Source organism: Neopelma chrysocephalum, unplaced genomic scaffold (genome assembly GCF_003984885.1).
Source record: "Neopelma chrysocephalum unplaced genomic scaffold, ASM398488v2 Primary Assembly neopelma1_141, whole genome shotgun sequence".
Taxonomy (NCBI): domain Eukaryota; kingdom Metazoa; phylum Chordata; class Aves; order Passeriformes; family Pipridae; genus Neopelma; species Neopelma chrysocephalum.
Genome location: NW_020897803.1, coordinates 206893 through 220159, shown reverse-complemented (window position 1 = coordinate 220159; position 13267 = coordinate 206893). Strand labels below are relative to the sequence as shown.

Here is a 13267-nt window from a genome sequence, read left to right as displayed (position 1 = left end):
ACTGATGGGACACAAACTGTCCCACCACAGGGCTGCTCCCAGGCAGGAACTGGGACGTGCTGGTTAAACTGTTCTGGGGCAATTTTCATTCATTCATGGAACAAGAAGGGCTCAGGCACTCAGGCCAATAAGAAAACCCTCCAGGACAATGAGAGTTGCCTCTGAAGGCCTGAATAATGTGAATTCCAACATGTGTAATTCCAAACTGAAGGAGAGTATCCTTGCAGAGAGGCTCCTCCAGGAGACAGACCCTGCTGGGTTCCCCAGGTCCAGGGCTGATCCCAACATCCATTTACCCCTCTGCCAGCAGTGAGACTGTAAAAACCCACCCAGCATTTGGCTTCCATTTCCTACATGTTTCTTCTTTCTTCCCTGCTGATCCAGAACGTTTAAAACATCCCTTTGTGTTCACCTGCTTTGATTCTCCCTCTTCTGCTGTGAACCAGTTCTCACAACCTTTCTGCCCATTTTCCACACCTTTCCCAGTCGCTGCTGGGCCCCCTCTGAACTGGAAAACCTTGCCAGGGTTTGTAACCTCATTCCTGAGACCAGGGGTGTTTGAGGAGCACACCTGGGAGCTGGTGAACAGGCTGTAAGTTGACCTCATTCATTTACAGCTGAGACATCCTCAAAAACTGCACTGGTTTAACCAGAAAAATCACTGCCATTCCTCCCCCATGGGCACAGCAGGTTGTGTCTTTTCTTTCAGGTTTGTGGGATATCTGAAAGAGTGCAGTGGGAAAGCAAGGGAGTTTTGAATGTTTGTATGGAAAACTTAGCCTTTATTATCTGAATAAATGGTTATTCTTATTGGAGGAGGGAAGTTAGGGAGACCTGCTCGTTTTATTTCATCAATGGAAAGCAAGATCTTTCTTTGAGATAAGGCTTTATTCCCATAACAACTCTTGCACAAGAGCGAGGTCCCAAGGAGCAAGTTGTGAAATAAGAAGTGGTGAGGAAAAAGCACAGTCTGGGTGCTGAGAGGATGGGCATTGCCCAGGCCACACCCCAAATCCTGGGGTCAGTTCTGGGCTCCTCACTCCAAGAAGGACACTGAGGGGCTAGAGGGTGTCCAGGGAAGGGAATGGAGCTGGGGAAGGGTCTGGAGCACCATCACTTTATTTGATGTTCTTCCTGTGCCCCAGCACTAATTGATGTGTTAAAACATGAGGAGATTTATATAGTTTCAACAGCCTAATGTTTTATGTCTGTATTACCTTGGTTTATTTTGCTTTGTTTTGTTTTAGTGATGACTGGGAGGGATGTTATTCAGCATTGACTGATTGAAACATTTCCTTATCTTCTCTAGAACAGAGATAGTAAAAGCAAACTGAATGTTTATTTTACTGTATGAGCACGTGCTTTCTGCTGTAGGAATATCTGAATTCAAACTGGAGCTCTGGCCTTACAAAGGAAACATTTCCCAACTTCATATTTTTCAGAATTTTCATGGAAAATTTTGAAAATATTAACTTTAATTTTGAGCTATAAATTGGAGGTGAGGGGGGAAAAAAAGGAGGAAATCTTGTGGAATCTCCTCCCCTGGAAAGATTTAAAACCCACGAAGCCACGGTCCTCACCACTTCTTATTTCACAACTTGCTCCTTGGGACCTCGCTCTTGTGCAAGAGTTGTTTTGGGAATAAAGCCTTGTCTCAGAGAAAGATCTCACTTTCTATTGATGAAATAAAATGAGCAGGTCTCCCTAACTTCCCTCCTCCAATAAGAATAACTCTTTATTCAGATGATAAAGGCCTAAAAGACACTAAAGGCTAAATTTTCCATACAAACATTCAAAACTCCCTTGCTTTCCCACTGCACTCTTTCAGATATCCCACAAATCTGAAAGAAAAGACACAACCTGCTGTGCCCATGGGGGAGGAATGGCAGTGATTTTTCTGGTTAAACCAGTGCAGTTTTTGAGGATGTCTCAGCTGTAAATGAATGAGGTCAACTTACAGCCTGTTCTCCCCCTATTTGTGAATTTATTAGTATTTTCTTTCCCCCAACCTGCTCATCCCATCCATAACACCAGGACTGGCCAGAGCAGGCTCCTATCACTTCTTGGTTGCTTGTGCTGCTGACAGAGGAATCCAAATGATCCATGCTGCACTTTACTCCTGAGCTTTATTCCTCCAGAAAGCTGTTCCTGCTCCCAGGGAAGTCCGTGGAAGTCTAATTAGTCCCAGATGTTTAGTAATAACAAGCACTTCCTTTCGGTGGAGCCAAACAAAAGCAGCGTTAAAAACGTTAATTAAGTGGCTTTTGGCTCTGTCATCGGGTTATTAACTAACTGCAGTCCTGGCAGCCAAGCTAATCCTGGCTCTCAGGAGGAGGCAGAGCCTTGCCATGCCCCTCACAGGGGCACATCAGCTCAGGGGCTCTCACACCACCTCCAGCACTGGGCTTCCAGCTCATCCCTGGGATTGCTGCTGGTGCAAACCTCCCACAGGATTAATGGTGCTGCCCACTGGCTCCTGGGCTGTGGGATCAGGCCCTGCTGCTGATGATGGTTTGTGCAAAGTCACAGAACCACAGAAATCCAAGAATGGTTTGGGTTGGAAGGGACCTCAAAGCTCACCCCATGGGCAGGGACACCTTCCACCAGCCCAGGTTGCTCCAAACCCAATCTGGCCTGGGACACTTCCAGGGATGGGGCAGCCACAGCTCCTCTGGGCAACCCATGCCAAATTCTTGCCCACACCCCCAGTAGATCCCCTTATTCTCCACTGGTTGCACTCTAAGATCTGGAGCAGCTCTCCCTGCCTCAGGACCAGAAGGCAAAGGTCTAAGGTGGAGCTTGGACACCACAGAAAAATAGGAAGACGTTTCTTTCCATCTGTGGAGCTTTCCAAGCTGGTGCTTTAATGTATCCACAGCCTCGGGCTTTTTTGCAAAATTCGAAGGTGTTTTTATTGTACAAAATTCCGCAATGAAAATCACCAGCCGGTTTCTTACATAACTGCTTAAAAACTGAAATTTTACACCTTTTTGTAGTGTGTTAACTTTGACATTCACCAGCTGGAAGAAACAGAAGTGGAGCAGCAATTTGACTCTGAGTTATATTACCTGGGCAGGTTTCAGTCTGGCCTCTGTTTCTCTCCTGTGCCTGAATGTACAGTTCCTGGCATTAACAGAAAACCTGATTTGGCTCCTTTTCAAAGCCTTTGAACCCTGTGAGCAGGTCGGGCTCCCGCTCACTGTCGTGTTCCCTCTAAAAGGGTGAATTTTCTGTCAGTGCAGGGCACAACACTGATCAGTGTCAGCAATGAACAGCTTAGCCATGTTAAACCCATCCCAGAATGAGGGGCTGCACAGCATTTCTTGCAGCCCACCCTGTAGACAACAATATATTTTTATGGTAAGACGGTGGACATCTGGTCTGAATAATGGCCAGGTCTATGTTCCCTGTGCCTTATTTCACACTGGCACCTTCAAAACACCTTTTTGCAGTCTAACCCCCTGTGACCTTTAAAAATAGATATATTATTCTTCTGCACTGAAATGCAACTGCATGCAGTGAGTTCCCAACGGGTTTCCTTAGAAACACAAACATTTCAGTCAGTCCAACGTTAGCTGGTTGAAATTCATTCTCCAGGGCCTTTCTGCTTAAATGTGTTCACCCCAGAGAGGAATTTCTTCACATTAAACCCAGTTAAATATGTATTGCAGGCGAGGGCTGAATTTCTCCTCTCTTTGAGTTGAACTGTGGACCTGCAAGACGCGGCAAATCCTCCTTCCAGTCCCCGCAACCCAAACCACCACGGGGGTGCAGCTGAGGGGCACTTCAAAAGCACCTTAAAACCCACAGTTACAAACCAAAGGTGAGAATTCCACCCTCCGTCTCTACACGCTGTCGGTGCAGCACCTGATCCTCTCAGTCCTCAGGGCATTCTGTGTCCCCTTGGCTTTGAGCTGGGGGCTGAAGTTCTGCCTGCGGAAGCAGAAGAAGGACCCCACGCCGATGACGATCACGGACAGGACCAACACAAACGTTAATATGATGAGGAAGTTGATCTTCTTCAGGTCCTCCTTCTCGCAGTCTTCTGGCCTGATGTCCCCGACGTGCATCTCCTCCTGGTACCCGAAGTTCTGGGTGTACTGGCACGTCAAGTGCTCCACGTTGGGGATCTGGACGTTCTTGTTCTGGATCATGGATGAGAGCCAGATGTTTCCACAGCAGTTCAGTGGGTTCCCAGTGAGATACAGGTTTTTAAGTGAATTTTCTAATGCTAAAATGTTGCTGCTCTGTAACGTGCTGAACCTGTTGTTCCGTAGGTCCAGAACCTCCAGTGGAGAGTCACTGCCCCACTTTGGCAGCCAGTTCAGCTGGTTTTCGGAGAGGTTTAAATGTTTAAGGTGGCTAAAACAAGGCAAGTCAATATTTAAATCCATCAGCCTGTTCCCATGTAAATACAAATATTCCAGAGACTTTTCCAGACCTGATAATGCTTTCAGCTCTATTTTCAGCCCGGGGTTCAGGGAGAGGTCCAGGACGACCAGAGGAGTCTTGTACAGGGTGTATGCTGGGAGGATGCTCAGCATGTTGTCAGCCAGGTACAGGCACTGGAGAGCAGGAGAATCCACAAAGGACACACAGCCACTCTCCTCCCCAGCAAGCCTTTGCTTGGCTAATCCTGAGTACATGCTGCAGAGGCTGACGTTGTTGCTCTGCAGATTAAGCAGCCTGAGGCTGGGGAGGCTGGAGAAGATGTCAAACTGCAGGGTCTGGAGGCGGTTGTTCTGAACATAGAGCTCCTTCAGGTTTGACAACACACCAGCATCCAGGAGAAGGTTCTGCAGGACGTTGTAGCTCAAGTCCAGGACTGTGAGGGAGGTCAGTGCACTGTCATAAGTCACTGCAAATGCCTGAAGACAGTTTTTACTGAGATTGAGGGTGTGAAGGGACAACATGGACTCGAAGAATTCATCCGGAATGGATTGGATTTCATTATAACTTAAGTCTAAATATACAAGGTGGGATAAATAAAGAGAACTTCTGTTTCTACTTTGCTTCTGATCAAGGAGATGGAAAGGAGCATCCAGCCATTCGTTTTCCATGTAGTCCATTTTATTAGGAGGGGATTCAGCAGTGAGCTGGATTAAATTCTTTGATAAATTCAGAGTTACCAGCTTATTTACCTGAGGGAACACTGGGAAGTGAAGCAGTTTGTTTTCACTCAGATCCAAACATCTTAAGCTATATTCATCATCTGATTTTGTGGTGTAGAAGGTCTCGATGCTGTTCCTGCTAAGGTCAAGTATCTCCAGCTGCCTGAGGTTGAAATCAGAGATGCAAGTAATTGAATTCATTGAGAGGTTGAGTTTGGAAAGGTTCACCAGAGTCTCAAAAGCACCTTCTTGTATTTCCATGATGATGTTACTCTGCAGGTCTACCTCCACGAGGCTGGGAGCCCCCTGGAACATGCCGTGTGCTATGACTATGATGCTGTTGCCTGCCAGGGACAGGTAGCGCAGGGCTGGAGCCTGCTGGATGAAGTGCTCAGCCATCCCATTGTACAGGCTGTTGTGGGACAGGTCCAGCACCTCCACCCTGGGCAGGAGCCCGATCCCCTCGGTGCCGTTCTGAGCCAGTTCATACAGGTGATTGTTGGCCAAGTTTATCTCCAGCAGGCTCTCCGTGTGTGCGAAGGCTCCGGGCGCGATGGAGCTGATGTGGTTGGAGCTCAGATCCAGGCACTGCAGGGAGGTGTAGAGCGACAGGGACGTCTCAGGGATGCTCTGGATCAGGTTTCCAGACAGGTCTATTTTGTTTACATGCGGGTGGAGCTCGTGAGGGATCTGGTGGAGGTCTCTGCTGTGGCAGAACGCCTGAGAGTTTGCCTGCCAGAAACAGAGAGAGAGAAGGGGTTTGTTGTGTGACCAGTGAAAAATGTCTTTGCTCTAAATGTAAGAAAAATAACGCTCAGCATCCAGGCAGATGCTGCACCTGAAACACTGCTCAGACCACAGACAGCAAGAGCAACCACCCTAATTGCTAATCCTGATCAGCTGCTCTGCAGCTAAGAGCACTCATTTCATCTTAAAGATATTTCTGACTCAGACCAGGAGACTTTTATCTGCCTGTGACACCCACTAAATGGTCTCCTTTTTGTGCTGCCTTTCTCCTGGACTCATTTTAATAGTTCCAAGGGAAGGAGTTTTGCTCTTTTTTTCTCTGCAATCAAGCACCATTTCTCGCTTCTGTGTTGATTTTTAATTTTCTCACTTTCACCACTGGATTAGAGTTTACAAACTCTACCTGCAATAGTAAGTCACAGCTTCTCTCTGTTGGCAGCAGGGGTCCCAAAGCAAGGAGGTGTAAAAACATATAAGGATCCTATGGCACAAAACCTCTCTCTCCTTCATAGTCACCCCCTCCAGTGTTTGATGGTGCCTTTCTTTAGCCATGGCTTAGTTCAGCAAGGCATCTTTAACCAAACTGGGTCCTTCAGCAACTGAAACATTAATTGCAGCCACGACTGAGTCTCTGTCCAGAGCAAAATCTGGAGTGTGTGTTCATGAGGAATATTGGAAACATGAATTTGACCATCCTTGCGTAAATGTCAAGCTCTATTTTGTTATTAAGGAGAACACACAGCAGCAGGAGGAAGTGGAATGTGAAAGGCTTAGGCAGCATTTAATTTACTGGAGGAAAACTCATGTTATTAATGTGTTTGGGTGTCTGGGTCGTGTACTGTTGGTGGAAAGATCAGGAAAGAAAAAGACAGAGAGAAAAAAGAGAAAAAGGAAGAAAGGAAAAAAAGAAAGAAAGAAATCTGTTGAACCTTAACTTCTGTGGAGAAGCAGAATTCAAATTCCATGACGCAAAGCTTTTCAGACATTAAACAAACATTAAAACTCAAAAGTATTAAACCCCATCTGTTTCATATGAACTCCGAGGAGAATGGAGTGACAGATCTGTTTGGGAGAAGTGGGACACTAGTCAGCATTTTGTGAATCTCTTTTGCATCATCTGAGTTTTGGAGACCACACAAAAATGTGCCAGAGAAGTGCAAGTCCTCATCCAAACTCCAGATGTACACAAGCTGCTCCACAGTCCTTCCCATGATACATCCTTCCCAAAGATCCCAAGCAAACTGGCTACCAAAACCTGAACCCCTTCCTGTTTTCCCTCCGACTCACTCAAATCTTCTCCACCTAAAAAAAAATTAGAAAAAAAAAGAAGGAAATTTCCTGGCTTCTCCCTGACACTGTTTCTTTCCTGCAAAGTCACCACAGACTTGCTCATTTTGGCTTCAAATATTCCCATAGTTGGGCTCGTCTCCGAGGCAAGCAAGAGAACAGGAAAGCTCTTCTTATTCATCTGTGGAAGGGGAAGAAGCCTCTGAGGAGGATACAAAAATCCAGAGTGAAAAAGCAGAAGCTGCTCTGCAGCCTGAGGCAGATGCCAGGCTTCTTCTCACACTTTTGGAGCCACATCTCAGCAAGTGCTGGGCAGCCCCCGCTCCCCCCGGGCACCCAGACCTTGGCAGAGCCCCCGTCGATGCCAAGGGGCTGTTTTTTCCTGGAGCCCTTGGGAAGGGGTCAGTCCCAGCTCACCAGGAGCCCTGCAGGATCTGGCCTTTCATCCTCATCCACAGAACCCTGCCAGTGGTAACGGGGGCTGATAAAATCTCTACCTCCCACCATCTGCCGTTTGTTCCTACAACATTTCCCCTCCCGTTTTTCTTTTTAAAGCTTTCATTTCTTTTCACTGACTTATTTTGACCCTCGCTGAATTTCTTATCTTGTCTCTTCTGCACCAGCTTTGGTGCAAACTGCACGAGTTTCGATCTCAGCAGCAGCAGGAAGGAGAGATGCAGCACATCTCAGTGGGATGCAGCAAACAGTGTCTGGTTGGTGTCTCTCCCCCCCTCTCTCCCCCGAGCCCAGTGGTTTGGGAGCCTGAGGCTGGAGAAGAGGTTTCTGTCAGTCTCATGTTCTCACTTCACAAGCCTGAGCAGTTTCCCCAGGTGCCACACAGCAGCTGGCCCATGAAAACTGGTTGTGCATTGTGTCCCTGCGTCACCTCCAGGCAAGGGAAGAGAAAATCACCTTAAATCCCTTCCCTTCTACAAATTGTTTGAAAGTTCCTCCTCTGCCAATTAACAGGAATTAGCAGAATCATCTCTCTTTGGGAGGTAAAACATGACCTAGTTGAAGCCTTGCCTATCCTTGGAAAGCAATGTGAGTCAGGAAGAGCCTCCTGGCATTTAAGCTGTGCCTTTGCTGCCTCACAGACCGGCAGATGTGCCGTAATCCGTGTCATCAGTGCAGCTCACTCCCGTGTCAGGGGCTGGCAGGGGCTGCTGACTTCCCACAGCCTCTTTTGTGAGACTCCAGCTCACCAACAGAAGCCCCAGGGGTGAGTCAGAGAGGAGCACAGGTTTCTGACTCATGCCTCTTCCACGAGATTTGGGGTGAAAGTTTCCCTTTCGGAGCCTCTGCTGTTCCAAAGGTGTCACCCCAGGGAAAGCACAATGTGGAACAGCAGGGCTGTGAGGAAAGATAACAATGCTGGGCTCTCAATGAAGCCACCAGCTAATCCAGGAGCTCCTTCTTTCCCCCAGCTGTGCCTGGATCCCCCCAAATGCCCCGTGCAGGAGGACACCGGCGATGCTGCGCTGCCGATTCCCACCAGAGGAACCTCCCGGCCCCAGGGCAGCCTGGGTTCTGTCAGGGCTCATCTGAGCCCAGCCCAGCCGTGGGGTTGGCCCCACGAAAGCAGTTTACGGTGGAAACAAGCCTGTGTTTACTTCTCAGCAGTGAGCCTGGGCTGTGACCCATCCAGGAGTGGGATGGGATGAATCCTCCTGGATCGCTGCGTGTCCCGTCCGGCCCCCGTGTGACCCCCGGGACCCCAGGGGCATGTTTGCAGTGCCTCCATCCATCTGCCCTCTCCAGCCAATGAGCTGAGCCACCCAGTCACCTTCCCAAGGTCTTTTTATATACCCTAGGTCTTCATTTCTCTGGAATTCAGGAAGTGCAGCAGTATGGCAGGGTGGGCAGGAATGGAATGAGTCCCATAAGGGAGATGTGTACAGCTGGCAAATTATTTTTTTTCCCTATTTTGGAAATCCTTGAGGATTTGTGCTGAACAGCTTCGATGTTCAGGGGGGAAAAAATGGTATTTTTAAACAGCCTGGTACAGTCAGAAGCACTTGGAGAGGGAAGGGAGAAAGTTCAGCTGTGAATAACATCTACAATATTCCACCAGGTGCTTGCAAAAATTAAAGGAGCAAATTTTGTACTGGAGCAAGAGGCTTTGTCATTTCTCTTCCCTCCAGCAGGAGTCAGGTACAACTTCCCTGGCAGAAACCCTGTGCCAGGGCAGAGGAGATCAGTCTCCTCTTATTACAAAAGGGCTGGTAGAGATGTATTTCACAGGGGATGCTTTAATTAAAGCACAAAGAATAGCTGATATAATGGAGTTGATTTTAGGTCTAAGTTCTTTCCCTGTCTCAGAATCCCTACCCAGTCTTGGGGAAATCAGGTCAAATTTCTTTTAACCAGCTCTTCCTTAGAAAAAAGCTGGGATAATGACCCTTCTTCCCCCTTTCCCCTTTTTGTAACCCTGCAAATCCCACCTCTGCCACCACAGGGAGCTTGGGCTGGGGGCTTTCCCTGCTCAGAAGGGAGCCTGGAGCAAGGGGGGTCCCAACCTCCCCCAGGATGCCCAGGGCCCCAGGGAGGGAGGCAGCCTTACCATGTCACAGGATGGCCCCTCTGAGGGCTGGCAGTGAGAGGTCCCCGTGTTCACCACTGCCAGGAGGAGGAGGATGTACAGTTTCATGGTTCTGCAGGGAAAAGCAGTCATGGTTAGGTTTCAGTGGGACATGTGAAGGCTGGCACCAGGTCACCATCACGGGGAAGGACACGAGCAGCGAGATAAATTAACCCCTCTCTGAGCACACAGCACTGACGACCCACCTCTGCTCCTCAGCCCTGTGCTGTTGGTGCCTCCTACAAGGAGAAAATTGGTTTTACCATTTGACTCTTAGTTTGCTGGGATGGAGGGGAAAGAGAATCATCATTCCAACGATTACAAGGCTTTTCTCAGAGCCCACAAAGGGAAATCCATTCTGTTAAGATCCAATGAATTCAGCTGGGGATGTTTTTCACAGCTGGGCACCACCCTGGTGGGCAGCATGTGTGCTCTGTGATGTCTTGTCACACCATCAGTGCAAAACACGGCCCCTTTGCTTCTTCAATAATAACCCTGACACAATCCAGGCTCTGAACACACTTGGAAACGTCCTAAATTTTAAGTTTACAAAGCAGCTGGGAAACTGATGTGTTTGAACCCAGAAAATGGGATTTAATGGCTTGCTGTGTGAGGCAGATGTGTGGTAAGCAAAGGATGCTGCCCCTCAAGGTGTCTCTAAGGTGGCATCAGGACATGGGGGGCTCTTCCAGCACAGGACCACATGGACTCTGTCCTCACAGAATCATTTTGTTTGGAAAAGGCCTCTAAGACCATTGATTCCAACATTCCCAGCACTGTCCCCAGGTGCCACATCCACAGGGCTGTTAAATCCCTCCAGGGATGGGGACTCCCCCACCACCCTGGGCAGCTGTGCCAGGCCTGAGCAACCATTGGGGTGAAGAAACTGTTCCTAATATCTAAATTAAATCTCCCCTGGCACAACCTAAGGCTACCTCCCCTTGACCTGTCGTGGTCCAGCCCAACCTCCTTGCTCATGGAGGTTCCCTTCCCAGGGTGGTTTCCAGTTCAGCTGTCCAGCTGGGAAGCTTTTCCTGCCTGGCTTTTCTCTGGACGACCTTCAGAACCTGCTCAGCAGCTGTGAGTGTGACAGAGCCCTACATCCCCCTCCTCTCCACCCTCTGGGCAGGTCTCAGCATCCCCCCACCCCCCTCCCAGAGCAGAGCCCAGGGCTCACAGGACCCCGTTCCCTCACACAGAGGGGGCTTCCCCCGACACTAATCCCTTCCTGCTGGCGCTGATGTCTCCAAGCACAGCTTCCAGAAGCACTTCGGGAGCAGCAGCAGCAACGACTCAACCTAAAGGAGCCTTTATTGCTCTGAGGCTTTCCCAGAGTTGGAGCAGCTCCGTGCTCAGTGCCAGTCTGCTCCCACTGGCAGCTGGGAGAGGAATCCCAGCACAGCTCAGAGCAGGGCTGAGCTCTGAGCCCTGTGCAGTGCCACAGCTCTCCATCCCAGTGCTCCCAAATCCCAGCACAGCTCAGAGCAGGGCTGAGCTCTGAACCCTGTGCAGTGCCACAGCTTCCCATCCCAGGGCTTCCAAATCACCCAGACCCAGCTGAAAAACACAGGTGGTCTCAGGGAACGTCTGTGAACCCCTCAGTGTCAGTGAACACCGAGGTCTCAGTGAACATCACCCCTAAGGAGCATCAGTAAGCGGGTCAAACAATTCAGCTCCCAGGAAAAGCGTGGTACCCAAACCAGATCAGCGTGTCCACCTGACAAATGGGAGGGCAAAGGCAGAGAGGAGCAGTGGTTTGCCCCAAGACATGTCTGAAACCATAGAATAATCAGGATTTAATCCCAGTTTTCCCAGTTCCCTCTTCAGAACAGTGTTTGCCCCCCTCTCTATTACAATATTATCCTGAAACTTCGTAGATGTTGCTTGCAGCTGATAACAGCAGCACTTTCCAAATTTCCCCCAAAGGTAATTTTTGTTACTGCTCAGACAATTAGCAGAGGCATTCTCCTGTGCCAAGGGAAGTTAAGTGCTGGAGAACACACAGAACACAAATCAAACTCCCCGGGCTCTGATCCTTTTCCACACAAGACTCTTTCCTGTTCCGTGAGAGCCTTCAGGGTTAAAAAGAGTGACTATTTCACAGTTACCTTGTTTCAAGGGTTTCTCGCATCCCCAAACACCGCTTATCATCCCTTTAAAAAGCATATCCAGCTCTTCAGAACCGATCCTGTCCCGGGACCGATGGAATCACTCCAGCTTCGCCTTCACCCATTCAGGACTCCTGGAAGCTCACTCGTAGCTCCAGAACGGAGGCATTTCCAGGGAAATAGCCTTATTTGGGCCAGTGCTTGCTTTAAATTATGCTGCTTGCCTTCCTCTGCTCCGCTCCCCGGGCTCTCGCCGGGTCCCGGCCACCGCTGTGCTCCGGACGGAGCCGGCTACTGTGCGACATCCTGCAGCCCTTCCTTGGGGCAGGCGTTGGGAAACGGGGGGATTTTTGCCAGAGGAACCGTCGGGATCGGGCTGTGGGTTTGCTCAGGGGAATCGGGGGCTCAGTGGCAGTGCCATTGTCCGGCTGCGTGCGGGTGTTTGCTCTGGGGGGTTGTGTCTTCACGTTCCCGGAGGATCGCAGCCTCCCCGCACCTAAATCTCCCCCCGCGTCTTTAGGGAAGCGGCGCTCTCGAGGATTAAGTGTTTAAAATTCGTGGCTGATAAACACAAAACCAGGAATTTGGAAACCTGTCCTGGAAGAAATCACTGTTTCTCTTTGCAGCCGCCCCACCAAGGAGGGTGTGAGAGCAGCCCGGGGCAGGACGGGGGTCCAGCGCTGGCTACAACACCCCCGGGGGGTTTCCATGGCACGAGGCAGGAATTAGGGACCTCGATAAAGGCATTTTCAGACGAGCTGCTGAACCTTTGACCGCAAGTACACAGTGCTGAACCTACTGGATCTGCCAGGAAGAATTCCCGTCGCAAAGGGGTACTTCTGTCATGCAGAAGGTGATTTCAAACTGCCTGAGAGCTCAGCTTTTTATTTATTATTTTGTGCTGCCCTCTAGGGCTGGAGTAGCTGCCTAATTGCTGGTTTCCACACTTCCTTTTGCTAATTAAGTCCTGCTTCTGGAAACCCCACCTTTACATAGATTTGCCCGTTGTTTTTTCCCAAAGACACGAGTCTGAGCTGTTGTAAAACGCTTTTCCCGTGGCTGAAATAACACACCAAAGAGCCGGGCTCTTAACGTGTCGTTTGCTTGTTAATGCACCCTGGAATGAGAGGCACAGATCACAGAATCACAGGATGGTTTGGGTCGGAAAGATCACCTCGTTCCAGCCCCCTGCCATGGGCAGGGACACCTTCCAGCAGACCAGGTTGCTTGTCTGGCTGTGAAAATGCTCTGCCAAGGCAACAGGGGAGGGCATGATTAGGTGCAATGGATAGAAAATACATGTTAAGCCGTCAGGAGAGCAGCCCACCAGCGAGATCATCACAACCCAGGGCAGGCTCCCTTTGGCTGGGCTCTCACCAGACCACTTTGGATCACCCTTCTCCAAGCACAGCACATTTGGAGCTCCCCTGCTC

At 49.5% G+C, this 13267-nt stretch overlaps 1 protein-coding gene across 1 annotated transcript; it reads right to left on the bottom strand.

Moving 5' to 3' along the window:
• Positions 1-2898: 2898 nt before the first annotated feature.
• Positions 2899-12083, bottom strand: LOC113975631 (transforming growth factor beta activator LRRC32-like). The gene is made up of 3 exons (XM_027699845.1): positions 11835-12083; positions 9709-9799; positions 2899-5843 (listed from the first exon to the last, which is right to left on the bottom strand). Exons 1-3 carry the CDS (start codon positions 11855-11857, stop codon positions 3846-3848), a joined length of 2112 nt encoding a protein of 703 aa, XP_027555646.1. The 5' UTR covers positions 11858-12083; the 3' UTR covers positions 2899-3845.
• Between the last annotated feature and the right edge of the window lie 1184 nt (positions 12084-13267).